This window comes from Artemia franciscana, chromosome 14 (assembly GCF_032884065.1).
Source record: "Artemia franciscana chromosome 14, ASM3288406v1, whole genome shotgun sequence".
Lineage (NCBI taxonomy): Eukaryota > Metazoa > Arthropoda > Branchiopoda > Anostraca > Artemiidae > Artemia > Artemia franciscana.
The window spans coordinates 34,813,285-34,828,937 of NC_088876.1; the positions used below are offsets into that span (position 1 = coordinate 34,813,285).

A 15,653-nucleotide genomic window follows, 5' to 3' on the forward strand; every position below is an offset into this window, starting at 1 on the left:
ATTAGCTCGGCGGAGCAATTGTTACTATACGATACGATATTCGGGCTCAGACAGGCTGGAATGTTTAGTTCGGCATACTTAACGCAATTAGTACTTACCTTCGACCCAATTTTATTTATTTCAGGACATAAAAATTATGAAAAGTCTTTCGGGTTAGCCAAAAGTATAGTTTTTTCTACGACTATACGATTGGTACAACCCTTCAAAAATTGTCCAAGAATGGAAATGTGGATTTGGTTCATCTTCAAACCTCAGAAAGAACACGGTTAGTGTATATATGTTTTAATAAACCGAGTTAAGTGTTTTTTTACTATTTTGTTTAAAGCATAAAAAATCTTAGATATTCATGAATCAAAATCGAATTTATTGTCTATTAATTGCAAATTTTTAATCATAAGAATATTTTATCAAAATATAAAATGAAAAGTAACTACAGGACTCCTAAGGAAAGAATCAATAAAAAATGAAGTATTTGAGGAGTTGGCTACTTCTTAGTTGAAATTCATAAGCTCTTGCCTTTAAGTGTTTTTGAAATCAAACAGGGCTCAATAGAATATAACATTATAAGCTTGAGGCTAGCATATAAAATCTTAAAAAACAAATATGTTAATTTTGGAATTACAAGTAAAGCTGGCAGGTTAAGTTTCAAATTCTTAGTAGTGGAAATTACAGAAGAAGTATTACTAAAATATAAATCTGGCGCAGAAGAGGGGGAAAGGAGAGATTATACGTAGAGTAGAAATAGTATGATTCATTAGCCCAAGCCTTCTTACATAAATATTCTATAGGTAGTTAGGAGAAAGAACCCAAATGCTTTCATTTATTTTTTTCTAATTACTTTAGTAGCAAAAAGATCGAGCAAAAACGTATTTGTTTTATTTGACCTTTCGACCTAGTAAATCAAATAGTTCATGGTAACAAACTAAGTACGGAGCGATGCGGCTCAATAGTAACCGAAACTGTAAGAATTAGGGTCTTGATAATAGTAGATATATCAAAAGAATTGAAATTTGATATTTATTCAAAATATTGAATTCGTGAAGTTTTATGCTTTCCACAAAAGTTTCGAGCCTGAGAAAATTTGCCTAATTTTTGAAAAAGGGGGAATTGCCCATAAGAAATGAAATGACTTAATGAAAATCATAACATAAGGTTCATCTTTTCAGAGAACCCTATTTTAGAGGTTTCAATCTCTTATATATAAAATGAGGAATTTCGATTTCTTTTTGTCAAAAACAAGGTCACAGATGCGGGTTGATTTGTTTGCTTCCCCATGGGTGATTGCATCGAACCATTGATCTTAGATGATTGGAAGAGGGTTAATTTAATAGGAAATAGAAAGACCTAGTCTCAAAGTTGTCTTTTCAAAATTTTGAGATAGCCATTTTGTTCAACATGGTCTAAAGATCTATTAATTATAGTTCTGAGGGTGATTTGACCCCTCAAAGCTCCCGGCGGAAGGGTTGCAAGTAATGCAGGTGTTTTTTAAATTTTTTAAAAAGCTTCTATTCTTATTAAACGGTCTTTGTGTATCAATAGTCATTCATAAATAATTGGAATAAAAAGTCAAACTTTAGTATGATGAACGAGGTATTGAGGAGGGGGATATCCCCTTCATATTTGTAATGATTTGTGTTTGTTTTAAATTTTAACGTTCCTCCTTTTTTTCAGTTGAAAAATTTGCTTTTTTATTTAATTTCATCTTGCAGGACCAAAAGTCTACTGTCAAAGGTCACAAACTAGTAAAATTATACTGCCGTTCCATCTGTATTTCTTTCTACAGCACATTCAGCTCCAATTTTTTTTTTTTAATTTTTTTCTCAAATTTTATTCGATTTCAAATACGACCTTTTTAGTATTACGTGGCGAAGGGTCAAGAGCGAGATAATAGAAAATGACTAATGGGCAAATATTTTCTCTATTTTTTATTAGGATACAATTTCCCAAAATCTAAGGGAGATTTACTTTATGCTATACTTTAAAATTACTAAAAAAAATAACTTCCTAGCTAAAATTTCTACTTTGAAAATTCCAAGTGGCAATAATTTCCCTACTCTTCCCCTTTCCTAATGTTGAGGTAGAATCAATACCTCTCACCCAAGAGGACAATCCCTAAAGCATTGGTGGGAAAATTTGTGTAGCCACCCCGCCCCAGTACTGCTGAGAACTGCAAAAAAAACATGATGGTATATCGAACAAATTGTAATGATGCCGATAGAGGGTGATAACTTGGTGCATAATGGCATAATATATGCTATTAGTGGATGCCATTGGCTAACCGCACCGGTTGGAAGTTAGGAAGACGAAAAATGCAATATCATTTGTATATTCTATATAGTTCTAGATTTTAAAGGAGTTGAAAAGATAAACATGTTATAACATATTTGACCTGTATTGGAGAACTGAAAGTAAAAGTCTAGAAATATCTCCTAATGGTGCTTAATTGCTAGAGTTACTTTGGGCAGCCTCATTGAAGAAAACGGCTGCGAAGAATAGCTACAGCTAGGTCCTTAGTGTCCGTGGTTGATCAGACCTCTCTTGGGGAAGAGCTGCATTATAGTTATCAATGTCAAAACTAAGATAAATCTTCATAATTCAAGCATCAACTGAAACAGACCAGTTTTTTGAGTACGTATTCACCTTTATAATACCATAAGCCCCCCCCTCTTCTTAGATTGTTTGCTCCTTAAAATTGATTGAAATACGTTGGAAATATAACCACACATAAATTTATTGTGAGGGGACAATGAGAGGTCACAAAAATTTTGGTGTGTATCTCAGATTAACACTTCTTCCATCACACATAGCGCATTTCCGCCACGCCACACCTCTTTGAGCCATGCATAATAGACTTCGCACCACGCGTTACAAGTGTTACCTGGTGTGAACAATCTCTGAAACTGGGCAACACACAGATGGCTGACATTCCCAGAGTGATATAGCTTCAAAAACTGGCGAGTTTAACAGAAAATACAATAAATCATTGAAGAGCAGTAAAATTTAATGGACTACAGGCATACCCCCTTTCTTCACAGCATAGATCAAACAGTTCGTGATAACGAACTGTAGTAAGGAGTGACCCGGCTCAATAGTAACCAAAACTCTAAAAAATGAAATTTTGGTACAAATAGCTACATCACAAGAATTGCATTTAAATGCTGAATTTAAATATATAAGTTTCATTAAAACCCATCAAAAGTTACGAGGCTGAGAAAATTTACGTTATTTTAGAATATAGGGGGAAACATCCCCTAAAAGTCATAGAATCTTAACGAAAATCACACCATCAGGTTCAGCGTATCAGAGAACTCTACTATAGAGGTTTCAAGCTCCTATCTACAAAAATGTGGAATTTTGTATTTTTTGTCAGAAGGCATATCACGGATGCGTGTTTATTTGTTTTTTGTTTTTTTTTTCCCAGGGGTGATCGTATCGAGTGATATATATATATATATATATATATATATATATATATATATATATATATATATATATATATATATATATATATATATATATATATATATATATATATATATATATATATATAAATAAATAAATAATATATATATATATATATATATATATATATATATATATATATTATATATATATATATATAAAGGCCATATTTAGAGGATATAGGGGGTTTGAATCCTTTCCAAAATGTTTGTCTGACTCGTAAAAATGGGAACAAAAATAAATATAACATATTTTGGGTGTATTTCTTAAGTTTTTTTGTAACTCCCTCCCCCGGAATAAAATTCATAAACAGTTTTCGGCTTAAAATGAATAAAGTTTCAACAATAAAAGCTTAAAATGGAAGTAAAATATCCTGTACTGTATATGAGAGGAAGTTCCAACTTCGATCTTCCGTTCCCTATATCAGGAGTACTTTCTACTACGTGCTTCGAGAAAAAACGCGCTGACACAAAAGCAATATTTTAAACTTTTATGATTCAACTTCCATCAAAATTACTTAAGAAAAATAGAACAAATATTATAACTTAAATATAACCTACATATATAACTTAAGAAAAATTGATGCTTCCTCATCAACGCCCCGCTCTTTACGCTAAAGTTTCTTACTGTTTAAACAGTAGGCTAGAATTAAGAGAAAGAGTCAAACTTTAGCTTACAGAGCGGGGCGTTGATGAGGAAGCAACTCCTTTCAAATACGAAGTAAATTCTGTTCATTTTAAGTTTTAATGTCGCTCCTTAATTTTTGTTAAAAAAACTTTTTACTTAATTTTAGAAAATAGGAGGAAACACCTTAATAGAATCTTAACAAAATCACACCATCAGATTCAGCATATCAGAGAACCCTACAGTAGAAGTTTCAAGCTCTTATTTACAAAAATGTGAAATTTCGCATTTGTTGCCAGAGGACAGATCACGGATGCGTGTTTTTTTTCAGGGGTGATCGTATCGACCAAGTGGCCCTTGAATGTTGCGAGAAGGCTCATTCTAACAGAAAATAAAAGTTCTAGTGCCCTTTTTAAGTGACCAAAAAAATAGAGGGCACTTAGGCCCCCTCGCACTCAACTTTTCCCCCAAAGTAACCAGATCCAAATTTTGAGATACCCATTCTATTTAACTTAGTCAAAAGCCTAATAACTATGACTTTGGGGGCGTCTTAATCCCCCACAGTCCCCAGGGGAGGGGCTGCAAGTTACAAACTTTGACCATTGCGCACATATAGTAATGGTTATAAGGAAGTGTACAGACGTTTTCAGGGGGAATTTTTTGCGTTGGGGTTGGAGTAGGTTGGGGGAGGGGGTTGCGTAGGAGAATCTTTCCATGGAGGAATTTATCATGAGGGAAGAAAATTTCCATGAAGGGAGGGCAGGATTTTCTAGCATTATTTAAAAAGAAACAATGAGAAAATAAATAAAAAAGAATTTTTCACCTGGAAGTAATGAGTAGCATTAAAACTTAAAATGAGCATAATATATTACCTATAAAAGGAGGTTTTCTCCTCTGCAATACCATACTCTTCACACTTAAGTATTTTTAGTAATTTTAATTATTTATTCTACAGCCTTTATGATTCAGGGGTCATTCTTAAAGACTTGGAATAAAATTAGAGCTTTAGTGTAAAGAGCGAGGTATTGACGAGGAGGGAAACCCCCTCATATACTTAATAACAAGGCCTCTTCCCCCACCCTTTTCTTATCAAAATCACCCGATCAACACTATGAGAAAGCCATTTAGCAAAAAAAGAACAAATTTTGCTTTAATTATTCATGTGCAGTGAGCCAAAATCAAAACATGCATTAATTCAAAAACGTTCAGAAATTAAATAAAAAAATACAAGTTTTTTTTCAACTGCAAGTAAATAGCAACAATAAAACCTAAAACGAACAAAAATTATTCCGTATATGGGAGGGGTTGTCCTCTCCACAACACTTCGCTCTTTACGCTGAAGTATTTTATTGTTTTAAAAGGAGTTTTGAAAAGGAGTCAAACTTTAGCGTAAAGAGCGAGGCTTTGCGGGGGGGGGGACAACCCCTCTCATATAAGGAATTATTTCTTCTCGTTTAAAATTTTAATATCGTTCATTACTTGCAGTTAAAAGAACTTGTTTTTTTTTTTAATTTTCCTCAGTAAACCCACTCGTCCTGGTCAAGTGGGTTGGTGCGCTGGATTCGGGATCCCTTGTCTGAGAGGACGCGGGTTCGAATCCCAGTGTAGGCCTACCCAATTCTTCAGTTTGGGACGGGGGTCAGTAGCGTGACTCTGTAAGCTTAGCCAGAGTCGACCCAGCTCTAAATGGGTACCTGGAGAAATCTAGGGAAGGTAAACAGGAAGGGTGTGCGAAGGCACAGGATGGCTGGCCCCCAACCCCCCATTGCACTTCCTGGCTAAAGGGCCAAGAAACGGAGATCAGCACCGCCGTATCCTTTACCTTACCTTTTTTTACACTGAATTAGTACCTGCAAAAAAAACCGTTAAACATGTATGTGGCAGTTTTGTCTGCAGTAAAGCAAGAAATATTATTACAAACATAGCTAATTGTTTTACATATAATAATCAAATGTTTTTTGCAGGTTTTGTCCTGTCCTGTCATTTTTCTTAAGTAAAAAAAAAAGAGAGTTACTTATCGGTTATATAATCGACACCCAGGTAGTGAAATTCGATTAATGCTAATGCAATAAAACAAAATATGATGAATATGTAATAGTTTAGAAACAAATTTGGGCAATATATTTGCACATTAGGGGGGAGAGCATAGTATATATTAAATGCGTAAACTAACCACTGCTGTATTTTATATATGTTATGCTTTAACCCCCCCCCCCTAATGTGCAAATATACAGCCCAGACTTTTGATAAAGCTAATGAAATTCAATTAATTCGATGCACTTCGATTTGATACCGGTTATTAACCCATCTGATCTTTGCCATCCAAATGATCGACAGTATAAAGAATTTACTTGACCAGTTTCTTGTGTGGAAATTTTATTGTGTCTATTATATAAACGATAAGTAGAAAAAGACATAGTGCGCTGCCGATTTCAGCTTATTACATGAAAGTGGTATCTCCCGAGTTTTTACAGGTACTGTTGAACTCGGGCTGGATTGACGAAAACGTTTCTTTCGTCAGTTTCTTGTGTCGAAATTTTATTGTGTATATTATGTAACCGATAAGTAGAAAAAGAGATAGTGCGCTGCCGATTTCAGTTTATTACATGAAAGTGGTTTCTCCCGAGTTTTTACAGGTACTGTTGAACTCGGGCTGGATTGACGAAAGGGAAATTACATTTTGGAAAGGTGTGTATAATTCTTACTTGGGCCTATAAAGGATGATTAGCCAGAGCCTGCAGCGTGCGAGCAGAGGTGGAGTTTCATAGCATACATCGGACAGAACTATCTCAAGCTATGCAGCGAAGCTTTCATTCCATTAAGCCATAAGTATGCTTTTGAATGGAAAGCTTAAGTTAAACCGCGATCATCATGAGAGGTAAGGGTCTTCTCAGTTCTATAGACTGGTGTACTTTTCTTTTATTTTCAAATGAGTCTATCTACAGATGCATGTTTATGAAAAGCAACGGGTTGCCTTATAGTACAAACTGCTCTTGTAAGATTTCATTTCAAATTATGATCTAATATTTATTACCAATTTTTTAACAACCGCTCTCTTTTTAATAAAAGTATTGCCTTATTAAGCTATTTTTCAAGTTGTATCGTGACGAAACGATTTTTTTTCTGTTTCCGACATTTTTAATTAGCTCGGCGGAGCAATTGTTACTATACGATACGATATTCGGGCTCAGACAGGCTGGAATGTTTAGTACGGCATACTTAACGCAATTAGTATTTACCTTCGACCCAATTTTATTTATTTCAGGACATAAAAAATTATGAAAAGTCTTTCGGGTTAGCCAAAAGTATAGTTTTTTCTACGACTATACGATTGGTACAACCCTTCAAAAATTGTCCAAGAATGGAAATGTGGATTTGGTTCATCTTCAAACCTCAGAAAGAACACGGTTAGTGTATATATGTTTTAATAAACCGAGTTAAGTGTTTTTTTACTATTTTGTTTAAAGCATAAAAAATCTTAGATATTCATGAATCAAAATCGAATTTATTGTCTATTAATTGCAAATTTTTAATCATAAGAATATTTTATCAAAATATAAAATGAAAAGTAACTACAGGACTCCTAAGGAAAGAATCAATAAAAAATGAAGTATTTGAGGAGTTGACTACTTCTTAGTTGAAATTCATAAGCTCTTGCCTTTAAGTGTTTTTGAAATCAAACAGGGCTCAATAGAATATAACATTATAAGCTTGAGGCTAGCATATAAAATCTTAAAAAACAAATATGTTAATTTTGGAATTACAAGTAAAGCTGGCAGGTTAAGTTTCAAATTCTTAGTAGTGGAAATTACAGAAGAAGTATTACTAAAATATAAATCTGGCGCAGAAGAGGGGGAAAGGAGAGATTATACGTAGAGTAGAAATAGTATGATTCATTAGCCCAAGCCTTCTTACATAAATATTCTATAGGTAGTTAGGAGAAAGAACCCAAATGCTTTCATTTATTTTTTTCTAATTACTTTAGTAGCAAAAAGATCGAGCAAAAACGTATTTGTTTTATTTGACCTTTCGACCTAGTAAATCAAATAGTTCATGGTAACAAACTAAGTACGGAGCGATGCGGCTCAATAGTAACCGAAACTGTAAGAATTAGGGTCTTGATAATAGTAGATATATCAAAAGAATTGAAATTTGATATTTATTCAAAATATTGAATTCGTGAAGTTTTATGCTTTCCACAAAAGTTTCGAGCCTGAGAAAATTTGCCTAATTTTTGAAAAAGGGGGAATTGCCCATAAGAAATGAAATGACTTAATGAAAATCATAACATAAGGTTCATCTTTTCAGAGAACCCTATTTTAGAGGTTTCAATCTCTTATATATAAAATGAGGAATTTCGATTTCTTTTTGTCAAAAACAAGGTCACAGATGCGGGTTGATTTGTTTGCTTCCCCATGGGTGATTGCATCGAACCATTGATCTTAGATGATTGGAAGAGGGTTAATTTAATAGGAAATAGAAAGACCTTGTCTCAAAGTTGTCTTTTCAAAATTTTGAGATAGCCATTTTGTTCAACATGGTCTAAAGATCTATTAATTATAGTTCTGAGGGTGATTTGACCCCTCAAAGCTCCCGGGGGAAGGGTTGCAAGTAATGCAGGTGTTTTTTAAATTTTTTAAAAAACTTCTATTCTTATTAAACGGTCTTTGTGTATCAATAGTCATTCATAAATAATTGGAATAAAAAGTCAAACTTTAGTATGATAAACGAGATATTGAGGAGGGGGATATCCCCTTCATATTTGTAATGATTTGTGTTTGTTTTAAATTTTAACGTTCCTCCTTTTTTTCAGTTGAAAAATTTGCTTTTTTATTTAATTTCATCTTGCAGGACCAAAAGTCTACTGTCAAAGGTCACAAACTAGTAAAATTATACTGCCGTTCCATCTGTATTTCTTTCTACAGCACATTCAGCTCCAAATTTTTTTTTTTTATTTTTTTCTCAAATTTTATTAAATTTCAAATACGACCTTTTTAGTATTACGTGGCGAAGGGTCAAGAGCGAGATAATAGAAAATGACTAATGGGCAAATATTTTCTCTATTTTTTATTAGGATACAATTTCCCAAAATCTAAGGGAGATTTACTTTATGCTATACTTTAAAATTACTAAAAAAAATAACTTCCTAGCTAAAATTTCTACTTTGAAAATTCCAAGTGGCAATAATTTCCCTACTCTTCCCCTTTCCTAATGTTGAGGTAGAATCAATACCTCTCACCCAAGAGGACAATCCCTAAAGCATTGGTGGGAAAATTTGTGTAGCCACCCCGCCCCAGTACTGCTGAGAACTGCAAAAAAACATGATGGTATATCGAACAAATTGTAATGATGCCGATAGAGGGTGATAACTTGGTGCATAATGGCATAATATATGCTATTAGTGGATGCCATTGGCTAACCGCACCGGTTGGAAGTTAGGAAGACGAAAAATGCAATATCATTTGTATATTCTATATAGTTCTAGATTTTAAAGGAGTTGAAAAGATAAACATGTTATAACATATTTGACCTGTATTGGAGAACTGAAAGTAAAAGTCTAGAAATATCTCCTAATGGTGCCTAATTGCTAGAGTTGCTTTGGGCAGCCTCATTGAAGAAAACGGCTGCGAAGAATAGCTACAGCTAGGTCCTTAGTGTCCGTGGTTGATCAGACCTCTCTTGGGGAAGAGCTGCATTATAGTTATCAATGTCAAAACTAAGATAAATCTTCATAATTCAAGCATCAACTGAAACAGACCAGTTTTTTGAGTACGTATTCACCTTTATAATACCATAAGCCCCCCCTCTTCTTAGATTGTTTGCTCCTTAAAATTGATTGAAATACGTTGGAAATATAACCACACATAAATTTATTGTGAGGGGGCAATGAGAGGTCACAAAAATTTTGGTGTGTATCTCAGATTAACACTTCTTCCATCACACATAGCGCATTTCCGCCACGCCACACCTCTTTGAGCCATGCATAATAGACTTCGCACCACGCGTTACAAGTGTTACCTGGTGTGAACAATCTCTGAAACTGGGCAACACACAGATGGCTGACATTCCCAGAGTGATATAGCTTCAAAAACTGGTGAGTTTAACAGAAAATACAATAAATCATTGAAGAGCAGTAAAATTTAATGGACTACAGGCATACCCCCTTTCTTCACAGCATAGATCAAACAGTTCGTGATAACGAACTGTAGTAAGGAGTGACCCGGCTCAATAGTAACCAAAACTCTAAAAAATGAAATTTTGGTACAAATAGCTACATCACAAGAATTGCATTTAAATGCTGAATTTAAATATATAAGTTTCATTAAGTTTAATTTAACCCATCAAAAGTTACGAGGCTGAGAAAATTTACGTTATTTTAGAATATAGGGGGAAACATCCCCTAAAAGTCATAGAATCTTAACGAAAATCACACCATCAGGTTCAGCGTATCAGAGAACTCTACTGTAGAGGTTTCAAGCTCCTATCTACAAAAATGTGGAATTTTGTATTTTTTGTCAGAAGGCATATCACGGATGCGTGTTTATTTGTTTTTTGTTTTTTTTTTCCCAGGGGTGATCGTATCGACCCAGTTGTCCTAGAATTTCGCAAGAGGGCTCATTCTAACGGAAATAAAAAGTTCTAGTGCCCTTTTTAAGTGACCAAACAATTGGAGGGCATCTAGGCCTGCTCCTACGCTAATTATTTTCCCAAAGTCAACGGATCAAAATTCTGAGATAACCATTTTATTGAACGTAGTCGAAAAAACTTATAACTATGTCTTTGGGGACGACTTACTTCCCCACAGTTCCCGTGGGAGGGGTTACAAGTTCAAATCTTTGACCAGTGCTTACATATAGTAATGGTTATTGGGAAGTATACAGGCGTTTTCAGGAGGATTTTTTGGTTGGAAGCAGGGGTTGAGAAGAGGGGCATATGCTGGGGGAGCTTTCCATCGAGGAATTTTTCATGGGGGAAGAAAATTTCCATGAAGGGAGCGCAGGATTTACTAGCATTACTTAAAAAAAACAATGAAAAAATAAATATGAAAAAGTTTTTTTTCAGCTGGAAGTAAGCAGCAGCATTAAAACTTAAAACGAACAGAAATTATTACCCATATTAGGGTCTCACCTCCTCCTAATACCTCGCTCTTTACGCTAAAGTAGTTTTAGTAATTTCAACTATTTATTCTGCGGCTTTTGTGATTCAGGGGTCATTATTAATGAATTGGGACAAAATTTAAGCTTTAGTGTAAAGAGCGAAGTACTGACAAGGGGGCGAACCCCCTCATATATGTAATAAAAACATGAGAATACATAAGTTCTTTACGTAAGCTAATTTATAAGTTACGTATATCTTTTACTTTTAAAAAGATTCGTAAAAAATTAAAAGTTATAGTTGCCTTTTTAATTAACCGAAAATCGGAGGGCAACTAGGCTTCCCCCCCCCGCTCTTTTTTTCTCTTTAAATCATTCGATCAAAATTATGAGAAAGCCATTTAGCCAAAAAAAAAAAAATATATATATATACAAATTTCGTTTTAATTATTCCTCTGCGGAGAGCCAAAATCAAAACATGGATTGATTCAAGAACGTTCAGAAATTAAATATAAAAAAACAAGTTATTTTAAATGAAAGTAAGGATTGACATTAAAACTTAAAACGAACAGAAATTACACCGTATATGAAAGGGGCTTTTCCTTCTCAACGCCCCGCTCTCTACGCTAAAGTTTTTGACTGTTTTAAAATGTAGAGTTAAGAGAAAGAGTAAAACTTTAGCGTAAAGAGCGGGGCGGTGAGAAGGAAAAGCCCCTTTCATATACGGAGTAATTTCTGTTCGTTTTAAGTTTTAATGTCGCTCCTTACTTTCATTTAAAAAAACTTTTTTTTATTATCTGTTAAAGATGTATTCTGTACTCTTAAAAAGATGTGCTAAAAGCCAGATGCCCATCAAAGCTTTTTTTTTTAATATCGTCAAAGGTTTTCCCTGGATTCGGCTTGGCTAAAACTGACTATTGGAGGTTTTTTTAAAATTAAGATCTGTCCATTTCCGCCGAATGTCCAACTTACTTTCGTTTTTACTTAGGAATATGGTTACTTGTTTCTCTTGAACGATGTATCTGTTCATTGAAACACATATCTAATTAATTCTCAGAATCAATCAGTGAGTCACAAAGCCTTTAATTTGTGTTTTCATCTGACATCTTGAATTCAAGTGTTCAGATTAAATATAGTAATAGCTTTGAGCCTCTAGCCAGGGGTGCAGCAAAGGGGAAGCACTTCCTCTGAAAGTTCTTCGGAACTTTGGGCGTTTTAATGTAGCGTATGTGTCCGCATTTGTTGGTATATTGGACGATTTCGTCGGTAAACCCTTTAAAACCCCCCTCCTCAAGCTAAAACCCTAGCTTCAGCCCTGCCACCAAATTAGGTATGTAGAAATGGTGGATAGAGTTTAACCTATTAGCTCTACGTCCCCCTCAAAGGTCTTAAGAACTGTTTATCATGCAATTTGCCACACCTTTTAACTTTTTAAAAATAGTCCCGTCTTTCCATACTGGCAAATCTCCATTGTTAAAAATATAAAATACGAAATTTTTTCAAAACTAGGGGGGGAGTATTTTTTATTGACCAACCACTTTTTGAATGGCACCTCGGTCAGAGGAGAGGGTTCTTGTGTTCCATCCTAATATTTAAATTTTGTAAGAATCCGACGTGTTAATGGGTTGAACCCCCCCTCCAACCCCTCAAAACATACCTGACTCGTAAAACAGTCAAAAATATGTAAACAAATTTTTACTGTGTTTTGTAAAATATTTTGTACCTACTTATCGAAATCCCCCCCCGAGAAAACCCCGTGGATGCAAACTTAGTTATTATAATTAGTTAAAGCATTCTAAACGAATATTATAGATGACACACATATGGTTGGGGTATGCTGTCATTTAAGTCGACAAGTAATATTGTTTCTTCTTCAATCCTTACAACGCTTATAACTTATAACTGTCCCATGTTGGACAGGGCTTAAATTTCTCATGTTTTCCCATGAGATCTCATGTCTTCAGAAGATATCTCATGGGAAAAAAATTTGTCTCATGTTCTCATGTTTTAATCACGTTTCTAGAGGTTTTCTCATGTTTTTCGAGATATTCAGGTTTTTTGTCCTCATGTTTACCTTCATTTGATATAGTCTCTCGATTTCTGTTGATTTGGGCTCAGTCCAATTTGAAGTTTATGATCTTTCGCAATTTTCTGACAAACTGCAAAATATGTCTTTTTTGCCCGTAAAAGGGAAATTTCAATCCCGCGAACCTTAATTAATGACATAGTCGGCAGCTTGTCCCGTGACTCACCACTGTTTTATTCGAAAAAGGGTTGATTTGATTCTCAGTTCATAACTTCATCTGATCTGAGCAGATCAGGTTCACTGGATAATTTGTGTAGAATAAGGACGTGGTTTTTTTTTAGGGTAAGTACCAAGTTTACTGGAACTGGACAATTATACATGCCTGCACGTGTGCAACCCAAGAAGTAGGCTAATGGTCTTCTAAGCGATTAGGCGGCTTTTTTTACTTCTATTATCTGTTTCTTTACCAAAATAACATGTTTTAACTTGAAACCAGTTCTTAGCCTGTTGCCAGCCAAAGAATTCTATAATACAAATTTGAATACACTATTCTTACGAATCTTATAGACATTTGGTATTTGTCAGACTAATAGCCTAGTCCATATCAAAATAACGATTTCGAGTGCCAGTAAAATCGGCTTCACAATATAGGAGGATAGCTTTTAAGATGTTGGCCAAAGCAGGCCATACCAAATCTGTTTTCAAAGGGACAAATTTGTTTTCAAAGTGCCGATGTGTATACATTTTAAGTCACTGTGTTCAAAGTGTATTAAAAGTGTATTATTTTGCTTTTTAAAGTGTGTTATTTTGTCTGTTTTGGGGAGACCAGAAATCTCGGAAAACTGTGAGAATGGAGGGATCAGTGCATCAAGGACCCAATCAAACTGAGTTGTAAATAAAACCTTACTCAGTCTGATAGTCGTGCTCCTGGGGGGAGTGGAAGAAGGAGGAATCCGGAATATTGAGCCATGCATCAAAATGGAACGGGTGACCGGGGGTACCCCCCTCATCTTTTTCTGGAATTCCCCAAAGTTCCGGAAACCTGGAAGTTCAAAAGCCCCTTTTTTTCCGGATTATTTTGATATACTTTCGGACCGGTTCATATTCAAGATACAAGAAGAAGAATACAATAAGACCTTCCAGACCGAAGAGCCTCTTATGTTCAAACTCAAAATGGAAACGGAAGGGTTGCTTCGCACTTTCGCTTCTTCTTTCATGTTATCCAATCATATGGAAAGATCTGGTATAATTTGTTTGGATGTAAGCACTGAAACTGGATACTTGCCAATTGAGGATATCTATATTGGTTTTAAGGCAGCTACAATTCTTCGAGAGTATGTCGAAGAAAGGAATCTCACATACGAGGACGCTAATGTCCAAATTGTTCTCAGAATAGCCAGGGAGTTCTACCAGGAGTTTATTAATCAAGTGCAGATTAGGTTCGATTTTTCAGCACCTATATTTAAGCACTTGGTGAAGCTTGAACCATGTAAGGCTGCAAACATGGAACCATCTACGCTGCTATTGTTCTTGCACTTTTACAGTAGTCCAGACTGGGACAAGACGAGAATAGAGAGTGAGCTGAGGAACATCAGTACACTAGAAATTCAGTTTAAGCTACTAGAAAGTCCTCTGCTTTTCTGGCGAAAAAATTGTGTAAATGAAAACGCCTTGTGGGTCACTGAGATTTAAGAACATTCAGAAGGTATCTTCTCTCACTTCCGTTTTCAAATGTTGTTGTGGAAAGGTTGTTCAGCACCAGGCACGTACGCAGAAATCTTTTTCGGGGGGGGGGGGGGGGCAACACCTTCGAAACAACATATATAAAGTAGCACTTTCTTATTTATTAATGTAAAAAGCACGGATATCGGGAAATATAGATTAACTTTAATCTGTAGTATTGTAGCGGATGAGGAGAAGAAGACTGAAGCCTTAAAAGTACGTTTTAGGCTCAGGTTATGTTCATAGCGATTTAGAACCAGTGATTAATCTATTATATCCCACTGAAAAGGAAATTTTAGGGTTAACAGTGTAATATGAGTGCTGTGGGGGGTAGTTCTTCTGTTGCAAAAACGTAGATCTTAATGAAAAATGATAGTTTCCAAAATTGAATAATACCCAATGAAATATACCTAAATATGATGAAAATTCAATACTTCAATGACCTAACAAAATTATGGAAACTGTAATAAAGAATTATGGAAAGCAGTCCGTCCAGAACGCTTTAGCCTATATTAAATACCTAACCAAATTTTCCACCGTATATCTTAAATGTAAAATTAAAATGTGCCTGTATAATCTAGTAGTTTATCTCACTGTTTCTAAGCTAATTGTCTGCGATGGCAGAAAGACACACCGATTCTACGCTAATAGTTCAGAGGAAACCTTCATGAGTGGGGTCGCTGCAATACATATATACCTGGGAGGGGGCACTGATTCTCACTGTG

At 35.0% G+C, this 15,653-nt stretch overlaps 1 protein-coding gene across 1 annotated transcript in view; it reads left to right on the forward strand.

The window, feature by feature from the left end:
- The first annotated feature begins 6,300 nt into the window (after positions 1-6,300).
- LOC136035638 (homeobox protein Hox-A2b-like) overlaps positions 6,301-15,653 on the forward strand; it is a 40,975-nt gene continuing 31,622 nt past the window's right edge. Inside the window, exon 1 of the mRNA XM_065717539.1 lies at positions 6,301-6,964. Within this exon, the coding sequence (XP_065573611.1) occupies positions 6,958-6,964 (7 nt within the window). The 5' untranslated portion in view covers positions 6,301-6,957. The remainder of the gene's footprint in view (positions 6,965-15,653) is intronic.